Genomic DNA, 26,127 nt, shown 5'->3' with positions numbered 1-26,127 from the left:
CCCTTTCTGGCCCAAGAGGCCATGGTTTTCCCTGCTTCAGACTCTGGTTTCGGAGCCTCCACTGAGTCTTCCGAAGAGAAAAGACTTACTATCGCAGGGTCCAATGTCGCACCCACAGGTGGTTTCCTTAAACTTGACGGCTTGGTATCTGGAGAAAAGATACTGAGCGCCCAGGGGTTCTCTGACAAGGTAGTCAAGACTCTAGTGAATTGCAGAAAAACAGTCACTAGAGCCATATATTCCAAAGTTTGGAAAAGATTTAACTCATGGTTATCTGAAAATCAAAGATTAAGTCATGATATTCCTTCAATTTTGGAATTTTTTCAAGAGGGTGTCGACAGAGGTCTTTCTGTTAGTACCTTAAAGGCATAGGCGGCAGCTATCAGTGTGTTCCTCCAGTTTTCTCTCCTGGAAAATCCCATTATTACCAGATTTTTCAAATCAATCTCTAGGGCCAGACCAGTAGTGGTGAGAAGTTGCCCAACTTGGGACCTGTCCCTAGTACTTCAAACTCTGGTTGAATTTCCTTTTGAGCCTCTTGAAGATATCTCAGTTAAGTTACTCACATTAAAAACTGTTTTTCTTGTAGCTGTTAGCTTGTAGGGTAAGTGAGTTGCAGGCCCTATCAGTGAGGGAGCCTTTCCTCACGATTTTTGAGGATCAAGTTGTTTTAAGAACCGATCCAGGTTTTTTGCCCAAGGTGGCCATTGCATTCCACTGATCTCAGGACATTGTACTGCCAACCTTTTGTAGTTCACCACAAGGCGACCTAGAAAGAAAGTTTAGTTTTTTTTTAGGCGTGAGAAGGATTCTCCTAGTCTATCTTGAGGTCACAAGACCTTAGAAAAACTAATGCTTTGTTTGTCCTCTTTTCTGGAGTTCACAGGGGAAATAGTGCATCTAAAGCCACTCTGGCTAGATGGATAAATCAAGCTATCTCTGAAACTTACAAATTTAGGGAAGTTCCTCCACCTTTTGTTACTGCGCACTCAACTAGAACCTTGTCTATGTCTTGGGCTGAGAGGGCTGGTGCCTCACCGGAACAAATTTGCAGGGCTGCCACATGGTCCAGTTACTCGACCTTCATTAAACATTATCGCCTGGATCTCCTATCAGCTCAGAAGCAGGCGTTTGGTCGTAAGGTCCTTCAGGCAGTTGTCCCTCCCTAGACTGGTAAGTTCTGGCTCATCGTCTCATGGGCTGTCCTGGAAGACGCTTGGAGAAAAGGTGACTTACGGGCAACTCCTTTTCTGAGAGTCTTCCAGGACAGCCGGATTCCCACCCGGTTTTGTCTGAAGTTGTGTATTATGCATATGTTTTGCAGGGATGTCCTACGGTTCTTGAGAAGACTGACATGGGGCCTGGAGGACCGCCCTTTTATCTGGTGGAGGTAACGTGTTTCCTGTCCTGGTAGGAGGAGCCCAAGGTCTCATGGGCTGTCCTGGAAGACTCTCAGAAAAGGAGTTACCGGTAAGTCTAACTTGGCTTTTATTAATTATATTATTTATTATAAAACGCTGAGCTATCTTTTGCTGCATTTTTAAGGGGAAACATAATGCTTTGTGAATGGAGTCCAATATCCTTATCCTACAACACCTGCCACAGTGCTAAACACACAAGCAGTATGAGTGGGGCTTTACTGTGATATGGTGAGCTAAGTTGGAGCACAGCCAAGAAACTTTTATAAGACTCCTTATGATGGGAGAATTCTGGGTCTGATGGTATCAATTATTATTGGTGCCATTTGTTACTATCATTGGTAGTCCTGCAGCGGACTGCAAAGTGGCAGTAGCTCCAGAATCATGCAGACACCATTAAAATGAAGGTAAATCGGCCACAGGTCAGGGAACCCCAACTAAACCCCTGGAGGAACCCTAGGGTTCCACAGAACCCTGGTTGGGAATGGCTGCTCTTGATAAACCAACCTGAAGACCAGCGAATCTTAGTATCCCTGAGTCCTAGATACCTTTTTTGGTGCATTGCTTTTGGTGAACAGAGGAATCTTGTCTTCCAATCAACATTCTGGAGCTCTGAGCGATTTGGTTGTTACTGCAGTGCTGGCCAACCTGATTGCGGGATCACCTGATTAGGATCCAGTCAGCCAAGGTGGAACCAGAACTTTCGAGCCTTGCTCTCTGTTCACATTCTAGGTGTGGATAAGTGGCTGGCAGGCTACCTCAACCGTCAGTGGCTGTATCCAGGGGAATGTTCACTTCACCCTGAACTGTTTCACAGGTGGGGGAATGCTGGATGTGGACCTCCTGGTTCAACAACAAACTAGGCAGGTTTGTCTCCAAATTCAGGGATCTTCTGACAAAAGCAGTGGATGGTCTGGGGGCTTTGTAGGATCAAAAAAACTGATCTATGCCTTTCCTCTTCTGAATTACTGCATCAGCTCTACAGGATCAAGATGATGGGAATTGTGGTGATACTCATAGCTTTGAACTGGCCCAGGCAGATGTGGGACTTGATTAAACGTCTTGCAGACACCTATGGTCTTGTCCAGATCGAACAAACTGCCAAGGACCAGTCTTCCATCCTGTTTTACATCGCTAATTTTACTGTCATGACTGTTTAAAGCGATTGTAAACGATCACTTTGTAAAACAATCCATTTAGTTTAAAATGAAAGGCAATCAATTTGTGTATAGATATATAAAAAAAAAAAAAATTAAATACCTTTTTTTTTTTTTTTTAATAAAGGATCACATTCCCTCTGTTCAAAACTGCATAAGAGCTGGGGGAGGAGAAGCTTTTTTCCATCATGCTGCCTAGAAGAAGCACCTTCCTCTCACTGCTTCTGAAATACCTCATGGATCTCCAGTCTGTGGTCTACTTTCACTGCCCACAGTCGACCTAGTAATCTCTGGCTTCTAGGAACCCTTATAAGCCCCAGCTGCCCAGGTTTGGGAGTACCTGAGGCCTTGGCTCATATCGGTCCTGGTTGCATTACCACTATACAGAAGCAATATGTCTTTGCTAAGACACAGGGAGGACAGTCCGATTATGGTGACTTCAGCTCATACTACCTTTGTGAGTCCGGGTGGAGTGTATTATATTGTTATAGGGTTGTCTTCATCAGAGTAGTCTTCAGCTCTTTCAGATATGCCTATCGCTGTCCTATGTTCACTGGGACCTCCACTCAATGTCCTCTCTGGGAATTACTGTTTTTGCTGAGCTCTTGGAGCATTCTGCCCACCGAGATTCCATGCATGCCTCTGTATCATCCCCTGCAGAGTTTGTCTCTGACCCTCGTGAGCTCTTAATTCAAACTAGGTTTCCCCCCCGGTTATCCTCCTTTTTGAAGCATCTTAATACTTAACCATTAGGCTGGTTGAGGATGCGCTCACCTTTTGAGATTGCACTAGCTGGTAGATTTCCTGCTGAAATCCCAGTTTAAATTGACTTGTCTGGCCTACTGCACTGGGCTGGCAGTAATCTTAATCTGTCAAACAGTGCCAGAAAAATAGGATTTTTAAAACGGCTTACCTGTAAAATCCTTTTCTTTGAAGTACATCACAGGACACAGAGCCATAGTAGTTACTATGTGGGTTATAGGCCACCTTCAGGTGATGGACACTGGTACGCCCCAAGATAAAAAGTGCACTCCCTATATAACCCCTCCCACTGCTGGGAGTATCTCAGTTTTGTAGCAAAGCAATACACGTGTATACCAAAAGAAGGGAGGGACCTTTGTGTCCCGTGCTGTACATCAAAGAAAAGGATTTTACAGGTAAGCTGTTTTAAAAATCCTATTTTCTTATCGTACATGACGGGACACCGAGCCATAGTATTTACTATGTGGGATATCCCATAGCAATGCCAACTGAAGGGAGGTAGACACAACAAAAGTAGGGCACTAAGAGACTAGAGGACGTATACTGCAGCCTGCAGTAAACTGCGCCCAAAGGTGATATCCTCATGACCTTTTACATCTATTTGATAGAATCTGGTAAATGTATAGACTGAAGACCAAGTTGCGGCCTTGCAGATTTGAGCCATGGAGGCTTGGTGATGCACTGCCCAGGAAGCACTAACAGCCCTAGAGAAGTGCGTATTGATTCGAGACAGTGGAATCCACTTCTTTAAACCATAAGCTTGAACGATTACTTGTTGAATCTATTTAGAATAGTAGATTTCGATGCCACCTGTCCTCTTTTAGGACCTTCAGGCAACTCGAACAAAAACATCCGTTTCCCGTTTTTTGAGCAATCGCCTTTAAGTAGACATTGACTGCTCTCACCACATCAAAAAAATGTAGTGATTGTTCTTCCAAAGAACAGGGTTCTGCAAAAAAGACGGTAGAACAATATCCTGGTTTAGATAAAAATCTGATACTACCTTTGGTAAGAAGTTAGGAAGAGGACGCAATACTACCTTATCCTTGTGGACAATAAAGATATGACTCTTTACAAGAAAGAGCAGCCAATACTGATACCCTTCTTGCAGCAGATATGGTTACTAGAAAAAATAGTTTCCTTGTCAAAAAAGGACCAAGGGAATATGTTGTATCGGCCCAAAAAAAGGCTGTTTTGTAATGCCGACAAAACTAAATTCAAGTCCCAAGGTTTCAGGGGTTACTTAACCGGAGATAAAGTTATGGACCAAAGAATGCGAAGTAAGTGGTCATTGAAATAATACCGATAAGGCAGAGACCTGTCCTTAGAAAGCACTCAAGGCGGGGCGTGGCCTGGAGAGCAATGGAGTAGGTTGCATATAGTGTGAGCTCCGCTGACACATACTCCGTCTCTACCATCCTGCTAACATCCTACCCATCTCAGAACCTACAGTGCACCCGGGGATCTCCTCTGCCTTTTCAGCTGTTTTTGGAGCCTGTCGGATCGCCAGAACGCCGCTCAAGGCCGCTACTGTGAAACCCTCCGGATCGGCATCAGCGCTAGGCAAGGCCGTGGCTTCGGCCTAGTCCCCGGAGCGGCGGCCATCTTGCTTCACCCGGCGGTGGCACGGTCAGGTTTTTCAGGCCTCCTCGACGGCCTAGCACTAGCCCCTCTTCTGGAAACGCCTCCGGACTGCCTGAGGCCCTGATCACTGTGCACCCACGCTCTGTGTTACCCCCAGGACAGGCCACGGCGTCGGCCTACCTCCCGGAGTGGCGGCCATCTTGCTACACCCAGCGGTGGCCACAGTGTGTTCTCCTGGCTCTCCTGTCTGCATTACGCTCCGCTCCATCCTAGAGGGGCCTCCAGACTATCTGTACTCGCAGCCCAGACATACCCGCAGCCTGTGACCATTTTGGAAGTGGAACGTGGCTCCAGCTTAACCTCCAGAGCAGCGGCCATCTTGCTTCACCTGGGGACGGCCTGGTGATTTACAATCCGGAGCAGCGAGGAATCATGTCTCCGCCAAAAAGGACCCCTGAGGTGGTGGGTAAGCTGGCAAAATACCGCCATCAAGATCAGGACCCGCAGACCAAAGATGGCGACGGCACGTGCTCAGCAGCGGAACATCAAAGCGCGGACACAGCTAAGGTCTTGGATGCCATCGCGACACTGCAGGGAACACTCACCGCCAAAATAGATGAGGTCAAGATTGACATTTCCCTGCTGCGCCAGGGCTTATCTAAGGTAAAAGATAGGGTAACTGAGGCCGAGACACGCATTGGAGCAGCAGAGGATATTCTGCACCCCCTGAGCCACACCACGGAGGACTTGCAGCGCCAGATCCAACAGCTCCACGATCACCAAGATGATATGGAGAGTCGTTTGAGACGATGCAACCTCCGATTCATCGGTTTACCTGAAAAGGCTGAAGGTACCAACCCTGCTGAATATAAGCCTGTAAGAAGAGAAGCCTTTTCAGTAATGTTCGCAGTGAAACGGGCGCACCACATCCCAGCTAAACCTCCACCGATTAGAGCCCCCCCCCCAGGACCTTCATTGCCAAGTTCCTTAACTTTAAAGATAGAGATAAAATCCTGCGGCTAACCAGAGAGAAAGGTAACATCATCCTGGGCAATGGCCATGTCGCGGTGTTCCCTGACTTCTCTAATGATGTCCAAAGAAAGCGTGCACAGTTCCAAGATGTCAAGAGACGACTTGGGGTGGCACACCTTAAATATGCTATGTTGTTCCCGGCCAGACAGAGTGGAGGAGGATGGCAAAGCCTTATTTTTTGAAGACCCAAAGGCGGCAGCTCACTGGTTGGACCAACGCGGACGTCCGGATGGATGATCGGGCACGCGGCTGGATACTGTGAGTACTGTTGCTATTGGCAGAAGATGACAGGCCCCCTTTTTTCTTCTAAATGTCCCCTTCGCTGTGGGGGGGTAATTTCACCTCATAATTTTATTTATTCACACAAAAGATCTGGAGCCCCCCCTCCTTCTGTTTTTGCTCTCCCCCCCCCATCCTTACAACACCTTACAACCCACACATTACTGAATGTGAGTCTGGAGACTCCCCCTCTTGAGGTTAGGGGGTCCGCTCCTCTTACTGTATCTCTGTGGGGGGGGGGGGGCCCTCAGTTTGCTGATACTCCTGGGTACACGGCTTTGTACCTGCAGTTACTTGGACTACAGAGAGTATCACCCTGGGTATTGTACTGCCCCCACAGCACATTTATGGAGATATCATAGAGCTGAGGCACCAATACTCTAGCACACCAGGATAACTGTGAATCCTTGCAGTGAGAGTCTCACTCAGACAGAGTAAGAGACACATAGGACATCCCTCGTGCCCTTTCCATGCTTCACACAGTGAATAATCGCCCCCATTTTGTTTGCAACCCCCATTTTTTTTCCTTTTCTTTTTTTATATCGAACTTTCCAGCTCGTAACACCTTAAGTACTACACCTCCAGCCAACGTTGATAGCTGGACGCTAATTCATATAAAGGTTGCTGGATCAAGTAGAACACCTCCAGTCAGTTTGGAAGGCTGGAAGAAAATCTGAACTTTGATTCATGGGTACAGTATGCTTTCACCAAGTTGGGGAGGTGAAAAGCTGGGAGTGAAGGAAAATGCCAGATTAGCAGATCAGAGCATTGGGAAATGTTGCACCGTTGTGCGCAAGTTTTTATGTTGGAAAAGGAGCCCGAAAGCACATGGTTATTGTGTGAATTGTAGTGATGTTCTTAAAATGAATATACAATATATGTTAATAGGAGACGCTACCCTGCCGGTATATATACCCCCAGTAAGCCATGACCAACGGGAAAGATATTACATTTATGTGAGGTATGCGAGATAAAATTAAACGAACAGCTATACTAACATTCCTTAAAAGACAAAAGGCAGATATTATTGCACTGGTGGAGACATAATACTGGGCATTTGCAGGCGGCACTGAGGCGCCCCTGGGTGGGATGGGCATATCACAGCACTCACATGAACTTTTCCAGGGGGGTCACGGTGCTAGTGGCCAAATACACCCCGTTTCAGTTGATTGCTCTGGAGACTGACTGGCAAAGTAGATATATCTTTATACATGCCCTTGTTGGAGGAACCCCCTTGCTAATCATAGCCAGTTACATCCCCCCTCCCCATATAAATCTGATGTATTAACAGAGGGCCTAGCGTTTATAGCGCAACACCCGACAATACCAGCAATTTGGATGGGAGATTTTAACAGGACAATGTCTCCATATCTAGACCTACCGACACAAATGGGGGATCAACTGGGTGCACCCGTGCAGACCAGACTATCTCGTACCATGACAGAGTTTGCCCTAGTGGATGTGTGGAGGCACAACAACCCCACAACCAGAGCCTACACATGCCATTCTACAAGCCATAACACCATGTCTAGAATAGACTTTGTACTGGTGTCCCAGGTTCTACTGCCTAAAGTCACGGGGTCAGGGATTGCACCAAGGTCGCTGTCAGATCATTCCCCTTGCTGGGTGATCGTATCTTTGGGGAATGCCCCACCTGTACGCACATGGAGATTGAACCCCCACTGGCTGTTGGCCCTTACAGACCATAACTCCGTTGAAAGAGAGATTAAATATTTCCCGGATAGACCTAGAATCCCACCCTCCCTCGGCACATTCTGGGATGAATTTAAGGTACAGGCCCGATAGATTCCTACCAACAGAATAAACAGACTAAAACAGTCAACCAATCTAACACTACAACTAACAACTGATAAGCTGCAAGAGCTGGAAACAACTTATAACTTCAATCCCACCCCTGAAAACCTAGTCAGGGTAAAATTACAGTCCCGTATGGTAACACAATTATGCACTGAAAAGGCAAAGCAAAGTATATTTTTCTGTAAGCAAAGAGTTTATGAGCAGGGGGAGAGGGCAGGCAGATTAGCCTATCTAGTTCACATGGACGATAGGCCCCCGGTGGTGGTCTCCCTAAAAGACACTGAGGGAAATAATATTACAGACCCCTGTCAAGTAGCATCCCAGTTCTTACAATTCTATAAAAACCTGTATAAATCTCATACAACGCATACACAAAAGGAACTTGAAGCATATTTAAACACTATCCAATTCCCTAGATTGAAACCAGAACGAGTGAAATTACTAGATGCACCCAAAACTACACGGGATATTACCGATGCGATTGCCCAGCTGGCCAAGTCCAAGGCTCCTGCACTGGATGGACTACCCCTGGAGTTCTATGCAACATATTCTGAAACACTCATACCTAAACTCAAGGATCTTTATCAATCTATCTTTGATATGAACTCGCTCTCTTTATCCATGCAGGAAGCCCAAATAATCATACTCCCCAAGCCGAGTCATACAGGCCTAGCTCACTCCTACAGGTGGATATTAAGATACTAGCTAAAATACTGGCCAATCGATTGAACACAGCTATACTTACGTTAATACATCCTGACCAAACAGGCTTTGTGCCAGGAAAAAACACTGCCATGAACATTAGGAGATTATACATGAACATACAGGCTCAACATGACAATTCCGGAACCAGGGTGGTGGTAGCACTGGACACTGCCAAAGCCTTTGATTTCGTAGAATGGCCTTACCTGTGGGAGTGCCTACACAATTATGGCTTTGGTCCACAGTTTATGCAGTGGGTTAAGCTTGTTTATCAGACACCTAAAGCAAGGGTATTTGTTAACGGCTGGCTTTCGGAGCAATTCCCTCTAGAAAGGGGTACAAGACAGGGATGCCCCCCTGTCTCCCCTACTATATCCCTTGGCAGCAGAGCCGCAGACACTAATATAAAGGGACTGAGGAAGGGACATACAGTAGATAAAATAGGTCTATATGCTGATGACACTATTTTATAGATCAAAGACCTTCTCTACAGGCTGCGCTTGAAAATATTGAAAAAATGGGCAGCTACTCGGGATTGCGTATGAACTGGGACAAATCTCAAATCCTCCCTCCTCCCGCTTGACATCCCCCCCCCCCCCCCCCAAAACAAACCTAACTCTTCCATTATCCAGAGTATCCAAAATTAAGTACCTGGGGGTGGAGGTCACCAGGACTTTGACGGACTACACACACCTAAATGTTACACCCCTATTTAACTTGATAAAGTCCAAAATCCAGACATGGTCCAGGCTGCCACTAGGGGTGATGGGACGGATAAATATAATAAAAATGATTTTGTTACCCAAAATACTATATATATATATATATATATATATATATATATATATATATATATATATATATATGGTTTGGCACGCTCCTCTCTATCCCTTTAAAAGTCTTTAAACAAATGGAAGCCATTCTAAACTCATTTGTATGGGGAAATGGCAGACACAAACTGGCCTGGCATGTTTTAAACAACCCCACAGATAAAGGAGGAGTGTTCCTTCCTGATTTACAAGATTATTACTTGGCAGCTCAACTCTCCCATATATACCACATTAATAAAGTGGAAATGCAATGCTACAGACCCCTAGTATGTAACAAACCGGGTCACCCGGCATTTACCCTGCTCCAAGCTATACTTAGAGTGAATCCAATTACTAAAAAAAACCCCAAGGTATAATATGGGAATGCTACTCCATCATCAAAGAATATGGGAAATCACGCTGAAAAAGCAAAACACTGGGAATCTTCACACCCACACCCCCACTATGGTATGGTTCAAAAAAACACCTACCTGAGTTGGAATATCTCTCAGACTCGACAGTATGGGCTACACATGGTATAATATACATACATCAGGTGCTATCTAACTCCAGACTCAAGCAGTTTCAAGTGCTTAAGGAAGACTATACACTCCCTAATCAGATGGCTTTTAAGTACTTACAACTTCGCAATGCATTAAAAACACAACTGCCAAATATGGAAGTAGAGTCAGATTCTCCCCCGGTCCTGGATATAATACTGGGAGAGGAACCCTCTAAGCTCATATCGACCCTCTATCTGAAGATCAGAAACCGTAGGTCAAATGCCACTGCACAAAAGGCAAAAATGGATTAGGAAAAAGACATAGGCCCCATAGAGGAGGAAGACTGGGATAAAATAATGGAAGGGACCAGATTGACGTCCCCCAAGTTATCTGACAGACTGACACAAATATACATTATACACAAAGCCTACTTGACTCCTCTTAAAAAGGCAAAATTTCTCTGTACATATGACCTGACATGCCATTTGTGCCACGCAGCACCAGGTACGTTCTTCCATCTCATATGGAGCTGCCCAAACATTCAGATATATTGGATGCAGATTGTCCAATTTTTACATGACAATATGGGATCCCCAGTGGTATTGGACCCCAAACTATGTCTTTTGGGACTTCTGCCAGAAGTAGAAATTGACAAATACCAAGCTATATTTCTAAATTAAACTCTGTTTATGGCGCGTAAGGGCATAGCCAAGGTATGGATGCAGGCTCAGCCTCCCTCAATACACCAATAGAAGAGGGACGTTAATGATGCACTGCCATTTAAAAAGTTAATCTATGCCCATAGAAAATGCGCACATAATTACTCAAAGGTGTGGGATAGATGGTTGGAGGATGGAGAAACATGTGCTTAAAATACCCCAATGCCTTGCAGACAGACCTACTTAGATAAAAGTAGAAGGTGCCTATCCTATGGAGGTCTTAATCAGAAATATATTGGTATTAGAATGACATGAAGTCTTTTATATACTGAATGTATACACCATCATAAACTTGTACCTTAACATGTATGTACAAAGAATCTCACACAAAATGACTGTTAAAATGTACTGTTTATTATTTCACATAAGTAACTATTTTGTAAAATGACTTTTATACAAATAAAGATCGCTTTTTCCAATTAAAAAAAAAAAAAAGAATGCACTCAAGGCCAGCTTTCTCACCCTATCTGCAGAAAAATCAAGGACTCTACCTTGCCTTATTTCCTGGGGTGCAGCTCCTGGTTTCACACCAGGACACATATGTTACCCAGACTTCATATTATATAACCATGGAGGCCGGCTCTGCATCAACCAAGGTAGAAAACTACCGAACCTGACAGCCCACGCTTCTTCAGAGTGTGGGCCTCAATAGCCAAACCGTTAAATTTAGCGTTTTTGTAAAGTAGGATGGAACTCCGGACCTTGCGAGAGAAGGTCTGGCCGTGAAGGTAGGGTCCATGGGGTTTCCCTACTGCCATCTCTACAATCTCTGCATACCAAGATTTCCTGGGCCCCACTGGGGGTCACAAGAATCAACGACTTCCCTTCCTGCTTGATCCTGTGAAGAAGTCACAGATGCAGGCAGAATAGGAGTGTAAGCACACATCGGTGAGAACTGATTCCACGGGAATAGCAAGCTAGCGGATCCTTTGTTCTTGACACAAAGTTGTCGATCTTTTTTTGTTGATCTTGGACGCAAACAGATCTATGTCTGGCATCCCCCATCCTTGACATATTGACAGGAAGATATCGGGGTGAAGGAACCATTCTCCAGGAACAACTGCTGGCGGCTCAAATAGTCCGCCTGTCAATTTTCTATTCCTAGAATTAAGACTGCTAATAGGCAAAGTTTTCTGTCCAAGATAGGATAAGATTCACCTTTCTCTGGGCCGCAGAACTTCTTGTGCCCCCTTGGTGATTATTATAGGCCAGGGATCCTCAAACTACGGCCCTCCAGCTGTTACGGAACTACACATCCCATGAGGCATTGTAAAACACTGACATTCACAGACATGACTAGGCATGATGGGAATTGTAGTTCCTGAACAACTGGAGGGCCGTAGTTTGAAGACCCATGTTATAGGCCATTGCTGTGTCATACATGGATTGAATCCTAGCAGGATAATACCTTAAACTGAACATTCAGGCCCTCAGGACCAAGTGTTCTGCCCGAATTTCTAAAATGTTAATGGGAAAGGCCATTTCTGATCTAGGCCACTTCTCTTGGACAGCTGCCTCTTTCAGGACTGTCCTCCAATCTAAACAAAAAAAGGTTGGCATATGTTGTTACTATTTCCCAGGTAACTGAAGGAAGGCTTTTCCCCTTTGCAGACTTTTTGGATGTTAACCATAAACTGAGGCTTTGGCGCACCCAGCCTCCAGCAGCTGGTATTTCCAGGTGGTCTTTCATCTGGGTACTAACCAGGCCCGAATCTGCTTAGCCTCAAAGATCAGATGAGATTGAGCGCTATCCGGGTGATGTGGCCGTAAGCTTTGGAGTCAGACTTATTGGGAATGTAGAGCTTGAACTTTGTTTCAAGCCAATAAGATACTGTTTTGCAGCAGTCTAGAATGAGACTGAGCATAAGGAACGCCCTCGAAGGAAGCCACCATCTTTCCCGACAACCTCACGCAAAGTTGAATTGGAGAAAATCATCTTGCTTTGACTACCTAAATCAGTTCCTTTTATGGCGCTGCTCTTAGCCTGGTGTACGAATACCCTTTTCTGGATGTACCTATGATCAGACCCAAGTATTTTCTTCATGGTTTCAAAGAAGATTCCTCCTAGGTTGAGAATCCGCGTTGAAAAGAGTTACAAATATTTCATGGCCCCAATGCTTACTCTGACCAGCCCCCCCTTCTCAGGGGCGGATGCCATTTGTAGAGTAGGTTTTCCAGAGCTTGAGGGAGACCCTTTTAGCTCCTTTTTAGAGAGTGTTTCAACCCCCCCTTCTTTCTGAACATAGCCCGATGCACAAAGCAGAGGAACTCCAGAAGAAATCGCATCCACTGCTTGAGCAATAGTCAGCGAGCAATAGTCAGCCACTGCCGCTGCTATTAATGCTCCTCCTGAAGCAATAGTAAATGTGTCAAAAAGAATGGCTTGTGTCACCAACCTCTTTCATGCCCCTCTATGCTCTTGCGTCCCTCCACTAGCTTAAGCAGTAATAATGGTGCTTTTAAAAAAAACATACCTGCGATGGAAGTTGGAGGACGCCAACGCTGCGCTAAGCTTCCTCTCCGTCGCCCTCGGTGCCCTTCCTCTCTCTTTAAAAAAAGAAAAAAAGTTTTCCCATGGAGCGTGAGCCTCTGATCCTACAGGACCAACATGTGAGGGGAAAAAAAAACATGGCGAGGAGGGAGCCTGGAAGCCGCCGAGTAGTGGTCTGCTGAATATTTTTTTTTTAAATTTTCGATCTTTCTCCCACCGCTCTTCATCGTGAAAAGGGGGAGAATACAGCACAGGTGGGGGGTGTCTGGAGAAGAGAAAAGACCCCCCCAGATTTACCGGAGGTCTGCTGCTAGCTGGAGAGGAAAGAAGCCCCTTGAGGAAGCATGAGGTAGATATGTGCTCCATACAGCCCTCAGTGGTGACACCTAGGCATGACAACATTTACTAAGCAAAGGAGACATTTCATAAGGAAATTCAAAAATTTCTTAGAAAACTCCACCTACCTTTCTCACCGCAGGGTTTTCTGTGGTAAAACCAACAGACCCACTCTTCACCCTTTACGGTGGGTTCCGTTAACAAACCTTCAGGAGCCGGGGATCCTCGGGGAAACCCACAATCCTGGACCTGTAATAGCACCACCGCCAGTAAAACTTTTATGGCCTTAGAACCAAAAGTACTGGATCCCGGGGTCCAGATCTCTAAAAAGAGGGTGTTTACAAGCAAAGACGTTGTTTCTTTGGACACGAGGCCCGGGTACCATTCAATTCGGCCTAAAAGACACCTTGAATGGATCCGGCTGCATAGCTAACCCCAGCTAGGATTGCTCCATTGGAGCTCAGCACAGCACAGCACATCTTCACTCGTGACCAACACCTTAGACACTGGCGAAAAAACTGAGATACTCATAGTAGTGGGAGGGGTTATATAGGGAATGCACTTTTTATCTTGGGGCGTACCAGTGTCCATCACCTGAAGGTGGCCTATAACCCATATAGTAACTACTATGGCTCTGTGTCCCATGATGTACGATAAGAAAGGATTCCTCCCTATTTCTTCCTATTCCCAGGGACCTGGACTCCGGGGTAAAAGATCCCGTTGGTCTCTATAAACTAAGAAGTCTCTGGTGGGACCCATCAGTCTTTTAGGGTGACTGGATTGGTTGTTTCCCCATGCCCCGTGGAAATACACTTGCCAAGGTGTTTTACACCCTGGATATAAGGCCAGCCACATACACTGCTTGAATCCTGCGGAACCAGCCTAGATTCGAACCATTAATGGGCGGCCTGAATGTACCAAGTTGATCAATCAACGTTGGTACAACCAGCCTGCTGGATTCTCTCGCGATTATCGCAAGCGGCTGCTAGCGATCACTGTCTTCTCCCAGCGGGGAGTTTCCGGGTGTACTTCATCTCCTGCATGAAAGGAAGAAATCATCATTGGAGACCTCTGTACTCCACTGGATTGTCATTAAGCAGAACACTCTAGGATCTTGTTGCAAGTACTCCCTGTTTTGTGGGACCTTATTAATGGAGATATGTCTGCCTTTAGTGGCTAATCCACAATTCCTCCATATACCTTCTTTGGCTCTCTCCTTAAAGCGGTAGTAAACCGCAATTGAGGAAAAAAATTAAAATAAATCCCCTGCAAGGCAATGTCATAATGTGCTAGTATGCATAGCACATTATGGAAGACTTGCCTCAAAACAAAGCCCTCCAGTGCCACACTGTCACCGCTGAGAGGGTTTCCATATTCCGCTGGTCTTCCTTCTGGGTTCGCGGCCTCTGGCTACGTGAGTGGCTGGGGGCGTGATAACATCACTCCCATGAATGTGCGCGGGATCCGCTGTTTACAACTTGGAGGCTCTGAAGGTTTGACACTGTATGCCGGACCTTTAGAGCACATGCGCCATTGACATCACCAGCTGCATGCACTCTGAATATCTCCTAAGCTGTGCAAGTTTAGGAGATATTCACAGTACCTACAGGTTAGCCTTATTATAGGCGGTACAAGTGGTAGAACAGCGTTTACTACCACTTTAATCAGGTGATATTCTTAGTGTGGCTATGCTTCATGCCCCTCCCTCCATTTTGCTAGATACTTTGGATCAGGGCAAATCAAATGCTTCTTAGAACCATATTCTGGATCACAGTTGGGCAGGTCCTGTAGGTCTGTCAGGCTCTAGAGGCATCTCTGTGTGTGAAGATGGATGGCTTTTTCCTACTAATTTATTCTGCCCGTTTTGGTGAATTTTTGATTGGCAGATTTCTGCTTGTAGGGGACTTAACTACATTTGGTTCAGAACTGGGGCATGATTACTTTCTGTAGGTCTGTGTGCAAACTGTTCCTAATCCCTTCTTTGATCTCAGGTGCCTCCAGTGGGCTGCTTCTGTATGCTATATATCAGGGGTAGGCAAGCTGGGGGCCCAACAGCTGTTGTGGAACTACATTTCCAATGAGGTATTGCAAGGCTGGCAGTTACAATTACTTCCAGAGGCATGATGTGACTTGTAGTTCTGCAATAGCTGGAGGACCCCAGGTTGCCTACCCCTGCTATATATAAAGATATTCGTTTTTTTTTTTAAGCCAATGGAAATAAACTTCTTTACATTAAACTAATCGTATTCCCTTTTTAATTCCAAACCCTGTAAAAAGACCATAGATTATCTTTAATGTACTCTAAAGAAAATCACACGGCTCCAAACAAGAGAACAAAACACCGATTACTACTTTTTCTGACACATAGCATCTAATCCAGCTATTAAACATAATCTTAAAACTTGGTCACTGAATCCCTCAGTGGATGAAATGGGATTCCATATTTATTCGTGTATTTCAGTTATTGCATGCTAGTTTGTTTGCTCTGAATGAGCATCACCTTGATAATATGTATTTTAGTTTTGTTTTGTTTTTTATATTCAGTTTGTTCTTCTGTCATGCCACTACCTTTGAGTTTTTCTTTTATATTGGTGTCCCCTAATTGTGTGGTCATCTGCTGTTGGGTTTCAGAGACTTGCAATAGAGCTCTCAAGAAACCAGAAATCCAGAGGTTTATCCCCTCCAGATACTCATCTCAGCCCCCAAAATGATGAAAGCCCAGAAGCCAGGACCACAAAGACAGATGTGAACATTGAGAACATTCCTTCATTACCTACGCCTAGAGAAGCCGAAGAGGATGAGGACAAAATTCTTCATGACGTTTTTAATGTGAGCTTCCTCCTGTTCAGTTTTACTTGCTTTCTCTTCTTTCTTGAATCTACTTCCCTTTTTGTTTTCATTTAAATTTTAAGTGTAAAAGCTCATTTTAGCTTTAATTGTCTGGTACAATATACAGTCATGGCCAAAATTGTTGGCACCCCAGAAATTTTTCCAGAAAATCAAGTATTTCTCACAGAAAAGTATTGCAGTAACACATGTTTTGTTATACACCGGTTTATTCCCTATGTGTGTATTGGAACAAAACAAAAAAGGGAGGAAAAAAAGCAATTTGGACATATCACACAAAATTCCAAAAATGGGCTGGTCAAAATTCTTGGCACCTTAACTTAATATTTGGTTGCACACCCTTTGGAAAAAATAACTGAAATCAGTCACTATAACCATCAATAAGCTTCTTACACCTCTCACCCGGAATTTTTTACCACTCTTCGTTTGCAAACTGCACCAGGTCTCTCTTATTGGAAGTTCAATGGGATTTAGATCTGGAGTAATTGCTGACCACTTTAGAACTCTCCAGTGCTTTGTTGCCATCCATTTCTGGGTGTTTGGGGTCATTGTCCTACTGGAAGACCCAAGATCTTGGACGCAAACCCAACTTTCTGACACTGGGCTCTACAGTGCGACCCAAAATCATTTGGGAATCCTCAGATTTCATGATGCCTTGCACACATTCAAGGCACCCAGTGCCAGAGGCAGCAAAACATCATTGAACCTCCACCATATTTCACTGCAGGTACTGTGTTCTTTTCTTTGTGGGCCTTATTCCGTTTTCGGTAAACAATAGAATGATGTGCTTTACCAAAAAGCTCTATCTTGGTCTCATCTGTCCACAAGACGTTTTCCCAAAAAGATTTTGGCTTACTCAAGTACATTTTGGCAAGCTGTAGTCTTGCTTTTTTATGTCTCTGTGTCAGCAGTGGGGTCCTCCTGGGTCTCCTGCCATAGCGTTTCATTTCTTTTAAATGTCGACAGATAGTTTGCACTGACACTGATACTCCCTTAGCCTGCAGGACAGCTTGAATTTATTTGGAACTTGTTTGGGGCTGCTTATACACCATACGGACTATCCTGCCTTGCAACCTTTCATCAATTTTTCTCTTCCATCCACGCCCAGAGAGATTAGCTACAGTGCCATGGGTTGCAAACTTCTTGATAATGTTGCGCACTGTGGACAAAGGCAAATCTATATCTCTGGAGATGGACTTGTAACCTTGAGATTGTTGATATTTTTCCACATTTTTGGTTCTCAAGTCCTCAGACAGTTCTCTTCTCCTCTTTCTGTTGTCCATGCTTAGTGTGGCACACACAGACACACAATGCAAAGACTAAGTGAACTTCTCTCCTTTTTATCTGCTTTCGAGTGTGATTTTTTTTTTTATTGCCCACACCTGTTAATTGCCCCAGGTGAGTTTAAAGGAGCATCACATGCTTGAAACAATCTTATTCACAATTTTGAAAGGGTGCCAAGAATTTTGACCACCCCATTTTTGGAATTTTGTGTGACATGTCCTATTTCCTTTTTTTCCTCCCTTTTTTTGTTTTGTTCCAATACACACAAAGGGAATAAATGTGTATAGAAAAACATGTGTTACTGCAATACTTTTCTGTGAGAAATACTTGATATTCTGTAAAAATTTCTTGGGTGCCAACAATTTCGGCCATGACTGTATGGTACATTTTCACTTAACGAACCCCCTGAAGTCTAGTCCACCAGCTCAAATACTTACCTTCCACCCTAATCAAGCAATCTTCACTGTGAAGGCCCTGCCCAATGCCACACAGCCATTCCTCTGAAATAATCCCCACTGGGTTGTATTTTTAGTATGTATGTGCGCTGGGGCCCCATTCATTCCCATAAGCTATACACCAGTTTCCAGTGATCCAGCAGAGTATGGCTTATCCATAGGAATGAATGGAGCCACAGGGCACATTAACGCTAAGATGTGTTTGCTGTAAAGGTTGTGTGATGCTGGGTTCTCCTTTTGCAGTGTTTCCCATTGTTTGCTGATTGTTACCCCTTGTTACTCCTCCTTGCCTTTAGCTGTGGGAAACTCCATAGAGGTGGTTTAGGAGAAACTAAACGCAGTAGATGCCCACAGGCACACAGGTGTAGACTTGGTGACCTTATGTCCAACTTCGGAAGTGCATAAGGTAGGGTATATAACTGTATGTAACTTCTGTAACATACATTTTTTTTTTTGATTTACATAAAACTGACATATGTATGTGCCATCCTATCATTACCATATTCTATCAGATGTCATTTAGAGTTGTTCTTTTATCTTTTCTCTATTTTACTTATTTTTTTTATTTATACACTTTCTAGGATATTCGCAGACTAGGTCTAATTGGACTTAATCTTTTTCATTAATATGTTTGCATGTCTGTAAAGTGGCGTAAACCTCACCTTAGTAGAACTAAAGTCCAGAGACAAACAAGGATTGGCCTCCCCGTGACCCACTCTTTTTGGGTAGGACACCCTCTTGCATATTGGATTTTGCAATATGTAGTGCAAAGTGCATGCAGAGAGCAGGATTTTATAGGATTTTATGAAGTCTTTCTGGTCTGTGGATTCTAGTTACACCACCCCCCCCCCCCCCCCCACCTAATGGTACAGCTTTTGATAATTTGCCATTCAGTTTGATATAAATATTGAATATATTGTACTGCATGTAGTCACAGGCAAATCAAATCAGTTTAGTGCTAAGACCTCATAGAAAGAAACGCTTTGCCTTAAACCAGAAATTGTTTACCATTTTGACACCATCTGAGTTCAGCTTTGTTCCAAGCTTAAATTATTTCAAATAGTACCTTTAAAAGAACTTTTTCTAGCTAATCTACTGGTTCTTGCTGTTTTCTCTTGAAACAGGATTATTTAAAGAACAATTCCAGGCATCGGCATATTATACATAGTTCTGTTCAACATGTAACTATGTATATAATATAATGCAATAAAAAAGTAAGGCTTCATCCAAATGGCAGTAAAATGATTATCATGACAAAAAACAAACTGTGCACTTACAAATGGAGCCACCGGTTCCAAGCATGGAAGTGGCGGTGAGACATCAGCGTGTAGCTCCTGCCCCAACATATTTCATGTGAATGCACGTCTTCAGGTAACACTGGTACTACTGTTGATAGCACTTGCTTTAAGTTTGTAATATCCTATATTTGGAGGCGCTGCATTATCTTTTTTGTTGGTATGTATATAACATACCCGTGCAATGCTGCTGAAAATCACTGAAGTAGGCACTGCTACTACAGTGATCTTCACTTGCTTCCAGGTCCCATGCCAAGCCGTTGTTCTTCTGCATTGTGAACACAGGAGGTCAGCCTCTAAACACTGGCACCATTCAGAGAATGCTTTGCATATTGTGTATGAATGCAAAGCATTCTCTGGATGAGGTGAAGAGGAGGGGCAGTGAGGTCACACTTTCTACCTTGTCCAATCAGAGAAGACTTTGCATTTATTCAGAAAATGCAAAACATTCTCTCAATGGTGCCTGTACTGAGCTACTGACCTCTTGCTTTCACAATGTAGGAGGGCAGCTGCAAGTGGGACCCGGAAGCAAGTGGAGATCACTAAAGTAGCCTTGTCTAATTTCAGTGATCTCCAGTAGGCAGCATTGGCCAGGTATGTCATATACATTGCTGTGAAAAAATGGATTTTTAATACAGCTTACCTGTAAAATCCTTTTCTTGGAGTACATCACGGGACACAGAGCACCATAATAATGACTATTTGGGTTATACGCTACCTTTAGGTGATTGGACACTGGCAACCAATAGTAAGACGGTTCCTCCCATATAACCCCTGCTACACAGGAAGTACCTCAGTTTTGTAGCAAGTAATGACAATCCCAGAAAAGAGGGGAGGGACCTCTGTGTCCCGTGATGTACTCCAAGAAAAGGATTTTACAGGTAAGCTGTATTAAAAATCCATTTTTCTTTATCGTACATCACAGGACAGAGAGCACCATAATAATGACTATTTGGGATGTCCTAAAGCAATGCACCTGAGGGAGGGAGGGGGGGGGACACAATATCCCTAAGCCCCAACAGGGCCTGAGACTATAAAGCTGCCTGCAACACGCTGTAGCCAAAAACAGTCTCTTTTTGAGATCTAACATCCACCTGGTAAAACCTGGTGAATGTATGAACTGAAGACCAAGCGGCCGCTTTGAAAAGCTGAGCCATAGACACTTGTTGGCGTACTGCCCATGATCCACTAACCCCTCTAGTAGAGTGTGCTTTTAAATCCCAAGGTGGAACTTTGTGCCTTAATCCATACGCCTGGATAATAGTCTGGCGAATCCTGGATATAGTTGAACTTGTTGCCGGCTGTCCTTTCCTAGGACCCCCTGGCAGGACAAAAAGGCAGTCAGTCTTCCGAAAAGGAGCTGACATCTTTAAGTAAACTTTTATTGCCCTCACCACATCAAGCGAGTGAAGCGACCTTTCCTCCCTAGTTTTAGGGTTTGGAAAAAAGGAAGGTAAGATGATATCCTGATTCAAAGGAAAACCGGAAACCACCTTTGGTAAAAAATCCGGACAAGGGCGCATGACCACTCTGTCCTGATGAAGAATCAAAAAAGGTTCTTTGCAAGAAAGGGCGGCCAATTCTGACACCCTTCTAGCCGATGTTATAGCCACCAAAAAAAACAATTTCCTGGCAATAGGACAAAAGGAATATGCCTAATAGGTTAAAACGGTTGATTCTGTAAGGCTGATAGCACCAAATTTAGGTCCCAGGGGCATAAAGGCGGTTTAACCGGCGGCCTCAGGTTCGTTACTCCTTTTGACAAAAGTTCGTACCAGAGAATGGGATGCAATTGGTCTTTGGAAAAAAAAGATAAGGCCTTTAATTGTCCCCAAAGCCGGCTTCAAGTCTACTCCCGCTTGAAGAAAAGCAAGAACTTTCCCAATCGTATACTTACGAGGGTTCCACTTCCTTGCCTCACACCAGGAAATATATGACTTCCAGACTCTATAGTAAAAAGTTCTAGAAACGGACTTTCTAGCATTTATCAGAGTAGACAAGACTGAACCCGTAATACCACGGTCCTTTAATACTCTGGTCTCAATAGCCATGCCATCAAATTCAGCAAACGTAAAGAAGGATGGAATATGGGTCCTTGAGACAACAGGTCTGGGCGGCATGGAAGGGCCAATGGGTCCCCCACTGCCAACTTCACAACCTCTGAGTACCAGGATCTCCGGGGCCACGCTGGGGCTACCAGGATCACATATATCAGAGAATACTAATCCCAAGGAACTACTAATGCATCTGTCCCAACAGCAAGTGGATCCTTGGTTCTGGATACAAACCTGCCCAGTTTGATATTGAATCTGGATGCCAGCAGATCCACATCTGGGGTCCCCCAGTGTTGGCAGATCTGTAGGAAAACTTCGGGATGCAGGGACCATTCCCCTGGCAACAATTTTTGGCGACTTAGGAAGTCTGCCTGCCAATTGTCCACCCCTGGCATAAACACTGCCGAAAGAAACGGCACATGCTTTTCTGCCCAAGTCAATATGTGATTTACTTCTCTTTGGGCTGCCCGGCTTCTGGTACCTCCCTCGTGGTTGATATATGCCACTACCGTGGAGTTGTCAGACTGGACTCGGACAGGAAGACCCCGCGACCTGGATGTCCAGAAGTGTAGAGCCAGACGAGCTGCCCGAATCTCCAATAGATTGATGGGCAAGGTCCTTTCTGCCTGGGACCATACTCCCTGGACAGACGCCTCCTCCAGGACTGCTCCCCAGCCGAGATGACTGGCGTCTGTAGTTACCACTCTCCAGGCCGCTGGTGGAAAAGATTTTCCTTTTCTCAAATTGCTGGTTCTTAACCACCAAGAGAGGTTCCATTGTACCTGTGGAGATAGAACCATAGGATGATCTAAGGTTCGAGCAGACCTTTTCCAGGCTTCCAGAATACTGTTCTGGAACACCCTGGAGTGGAACTGTGCATATGGAATTGCGTTGAAGGATGACACCATCTTTCCCAGCATCCTCATGCACAGCCGAATAAAAGGTCTTGGTTCTTTTTTCACCCTCTGGACGAGTTCCACTATGGAAATGACTTTTAAGGGGGGTAGAAACACCTTTCTTGGGCGGTGTCCAAGACCAGACCCAGGTATACCAAGGCTTGAGTCGGACAAAGGACTGACGTGTCCACATTTATAATCCAACCTAGGCGTTGTAAAACCCGCACTGTTCTTGACACGTTTTGGGGCAAGAGCAATCCCTCAGGAGAAGATCATCCAGATATCCTACTACGGAGATTTTCTGGGACCTTAGGGATGCCAACACCGGGGCCAGAATCTTTGTGAAAACCCTGGGGGCCGTGGCTAGACTGAATGGCAGTGCCACGAATTGAAAATGACGGCCCTCTACTGCGAAACACAGAAACCTTTGATGTGGACCGAAGATCGGTACATGAAGGTACGCGTCCTTGATATCTATGGACGCTAAATAATCTCCTTTTCTCAGAGATTTTATTATTGAACGAGCCGACTCCATACGGAAGGACCGGACGTTTACAAAGAGGTTGAGAGCCTTGAGGTCCAAAATGGGCCTTACTTCCCCATTTGGTTTCGGCACGGTGAAAAGGTTTGAGTAAAATCCTTTGACTCTTTCTTCGTGCAGAACCTTGACAATTACCCCCTGCTTCTGCAGATGCTGCAAAGCTAGAAACAGGCATTTCTTTTTCTCTGGATCCGACGGAACCCTTGAGTACAGAAAACGGTTTGGAGGAATTTCCCGGAACTCTATTCTGTAACCCTGTGTCACAGTGGAAATGACCCATCTGTCTTGGACCAGTTCTTCCCAGGCATCCAAAAACAGCCGAAGCCTGCCCCCCCCACCCGTGAGAGCGGGGGTGCCCCTTCACAAGGTTGAGTTGGACTTGGCTGGCTTTTGGGTCCAGGGCTTCCTCTGGCCCTGAGGTTTTTTAAACCCAGACGGCTGAGGCCGTCTATACCGATTGGGGGAAGAAGCACTAGGCCCTGGAGCATTGGGAATTTTAAAAGAGGGTTGCTTACTTCTCCTTTTAGTAAGGAGTAGGGCACTCTTTCCTCCTGAGATCTTTTGGATATATTTTATCCAGATCCTCGCCAAACAAGCGTTCTCCATGGAATGGAAAAGCTGCGAGTAGCCTTTTGCATGGCGTCTCAGCAGACCAGTTCTTTAGCCACAAGACCCTGCGCATATGTATTGACAGCAACGCAAAACGTGACATCTGCTGGATTCTTTCAATGCGTCCACTGCAAAGCATAAAGCATGAGGAAGCTCCAACAATTCCTTGGTAGGTTCCTCCTGGCAAGGTAGGTTTTTTTATCAACCTTTTAAAGCGGTCTTTTAGGGATTGGCAAATCCCAATAGCTGCAAATGCTGGCTTACTGCTGCACCAGCCACCGCAAAAGAGGCTTTTAATAAGGACTCTAGCTTTTTATTGGCCGGATCCTTAAATACCTGGGCATTATCCACTGGACAGGTTAAACTCTTATTAACTGAAGAAATGGCGGCGTCCACCAAAGGTGTATGCCATTTCTTCCTAAACTTTTCCTGCATAGGATATAAGGTATAAAACCTTTTTGGAGGTAAGTATATCCTGTCAGGTTGATCCCAGTCTGCGTAAACCACCTGCTCCAATAATGGATGCAAAGGAAACGCTTGGGAACCTTGCTGAGGTCGCGCTTGGGAACCTTGCTGAGGTCGCAAGGATCCCAAAGTAGAACAGGAGAGTCCAGACTCCTGAACCGGGGGTAAGTTAAACCCAACTCGTACCATCTGTCAGAGATTGGATAATCAATTTTTGGGAATGGGAGGCTGAAATTGGCTCCTCTGAACCGGAGTCCTCAGCTGAGGATTCTTCGGCCTCTCCTTCCTCCCAGTCTTTTATGGCCACCTCCTCCAAATCCTCTGCCCACTCTGGTTCCAGATCACTTGGACCCATCTGGCTATAAGAGTCCGGGTGCGCTAGTGATTCTCCACTTGACTCAGGGGAGGGAGATCTATTACGCTTCTTCCCTCCCTGTGTTAACAGAGGCAATCATGCCAGCTATTTTGCCTTCAAGGCCCGCTAAGGCAGATGCCAAATCATCCTTTGTAACATAAGCCGAGGCAGGAATATTGGTAGTGGCCACTATGCCTGACAAATGCAATGGCTCAGCCAGGCCAGATGCCGCAGGTCTTTCAGGGGAGACTGAGGCTGCATCAGCATGGGGTTGGTCTCCTGTTTTTAAGCAAGGTACTCTTACCCCTGTGCTTGCCCTGCTCCCTGTACCTCGTTTTCTGGAAGACATTGCTCACATACAAGGAAAAAATACTCTCCACAAGCTGTAACCAGCGTTCAACCTGTCGCAATTGTGTCCAAAAACCTCCAGACTCACGTGCCCAAGTATCGCTCTGTGCTGTCCCCGCGCACGTCAGGAGCTCTATCCCAAGCCTAACCTGAAAGTGCACTGAGCACGTGCGCGCGCCCACGTGATCAGCGGCATGCACGGCACCTCCACCGTGTCCTGACGCACGCCGCTCACACGGTGCATCCGCAACCAACACAGGAGCGCACGCCCCCCCATAAATACACGCCATACCGACCAGTCTGTAATCCAAGACACAAGTTACTAAGGTTTTTTTTTTTTTTTTAGAGGGAAATATATAAAAATTCCCAAAGGGAGTACTCACCGTCCCAAGCCGCAGGGCCTGTTTTACCAGGCCCAATCTTCCCCCATCACAGCGGGTAGCACCTCTGAGGACCTTCAAGGACCGGGTCGCCCATTCTTTGGGGTCCACACCCTTGGACCTGTAAGGCACCCTTTTGGTTTACCTTGGGCAAATTTGACCAGGAATACCAACTTAACAAGGGTCCAGCGCCATTTAGGACACGTTACAGGCAAAACCTCGCTCTTGAACCGAGCCCGGGTACCATCCACTTTAGCTTTCTTATGCCATCCGAATGGATCCGATTATAACGTCCTCACTGGGACATCATTGAAGAATTTTGAAGAGTTTCAACAGCCATGACCATCACCTTCAAGACACTGGCGAAAAAACTGAGGTACTTCCTGTGTAGGAGGGGTTATATGGGAGGAACCGTCTTACTATTGGTTGCCAGTGTCTAATCACTTAAAGGTAGCATATAACCCAAATAGTCATTATTATGGTGCTCTGTGTCCCGTGATGTATGATAAAGAAAAGTATTTGCCCCCTTTTTGATTTTTTTTTTTTTTTTTTTTTTTTTACATATTTGTCACACTTAAATGATTTAGATCATCAAATAAATGTTTTTACACAAAGATAACACAAGCAAATACAAAATGCAGTTTTTAAATGGTTTCATTTATTAAGGTAAAAAAGCTGTCCAAGCCTGCCTTGCTTTATGTAAGAAAGTAATTTCCCTCTAAACCTAATAACTGGTTGTGCCACCCTTGGCAGCAACAACTGAAATCAAGAATTTGCGATAACTGGCAATGAGTCTTTCACCAGACCATCACGCTACCACCACCATGTCTGACTGTTGGTATGATGTTCTTGTCATGAAATGCTGTATTAGTTTTATTGCCAGATGTAACATGACGCACGCCTTCCAAAAAGTTATATTTTTGTCTCATCAGTCCACAGAATATTTCCCTAAAAGTCTTGGGGATAATCAAGATGTTTTTTGGGTAAA

The 26,127-nt window shown here is 45.0% G+C and overlaps 1 protein-coding gene across 2 annotated transcripts in view; it reads left to right on the top strand.

Moving 5' to 3' along the window:
- Window positions 1-26,127, top strand: part of TRIM37 (tripartite motif containing 37) — a 291,747-nt gene that overhangs the window by 133,409 nt on the left and 132,211 nt on the right. For both annotated transcript variants that reach the window (XM_073615167.1, XM_073615166.1), the window contains exon 15: window positions 16,242-16,439. In XM_073615167.1, coding sequence (XP_073471268.1) covers window positions 16,242-16,439 — 198 coding nt within the window. The remainder of the gene's footprint in view (window positions 1-16,241; window positions 16,440-26,127) is intronic.

Source organism: Aquarana catesbeiana, linkage group LG02, assembly GCF_042186555.1.
Source record: "Aquarana catesbeiana isolate 2022-GZ linkage group LG02, ASM4218655v1, whole genome shotgun sequence".
Classification (NCBI taxonomy): Eukaryota; Metazoa; Chordata; class Amphibia; order Anura; family Ranidae; genus Aquarana; species Aquarana catesbeiana.
Note: the sequence above shows the minus strand (reverse complement) of the source record. Positions and strands in the feature narration are given on the sequence as shown.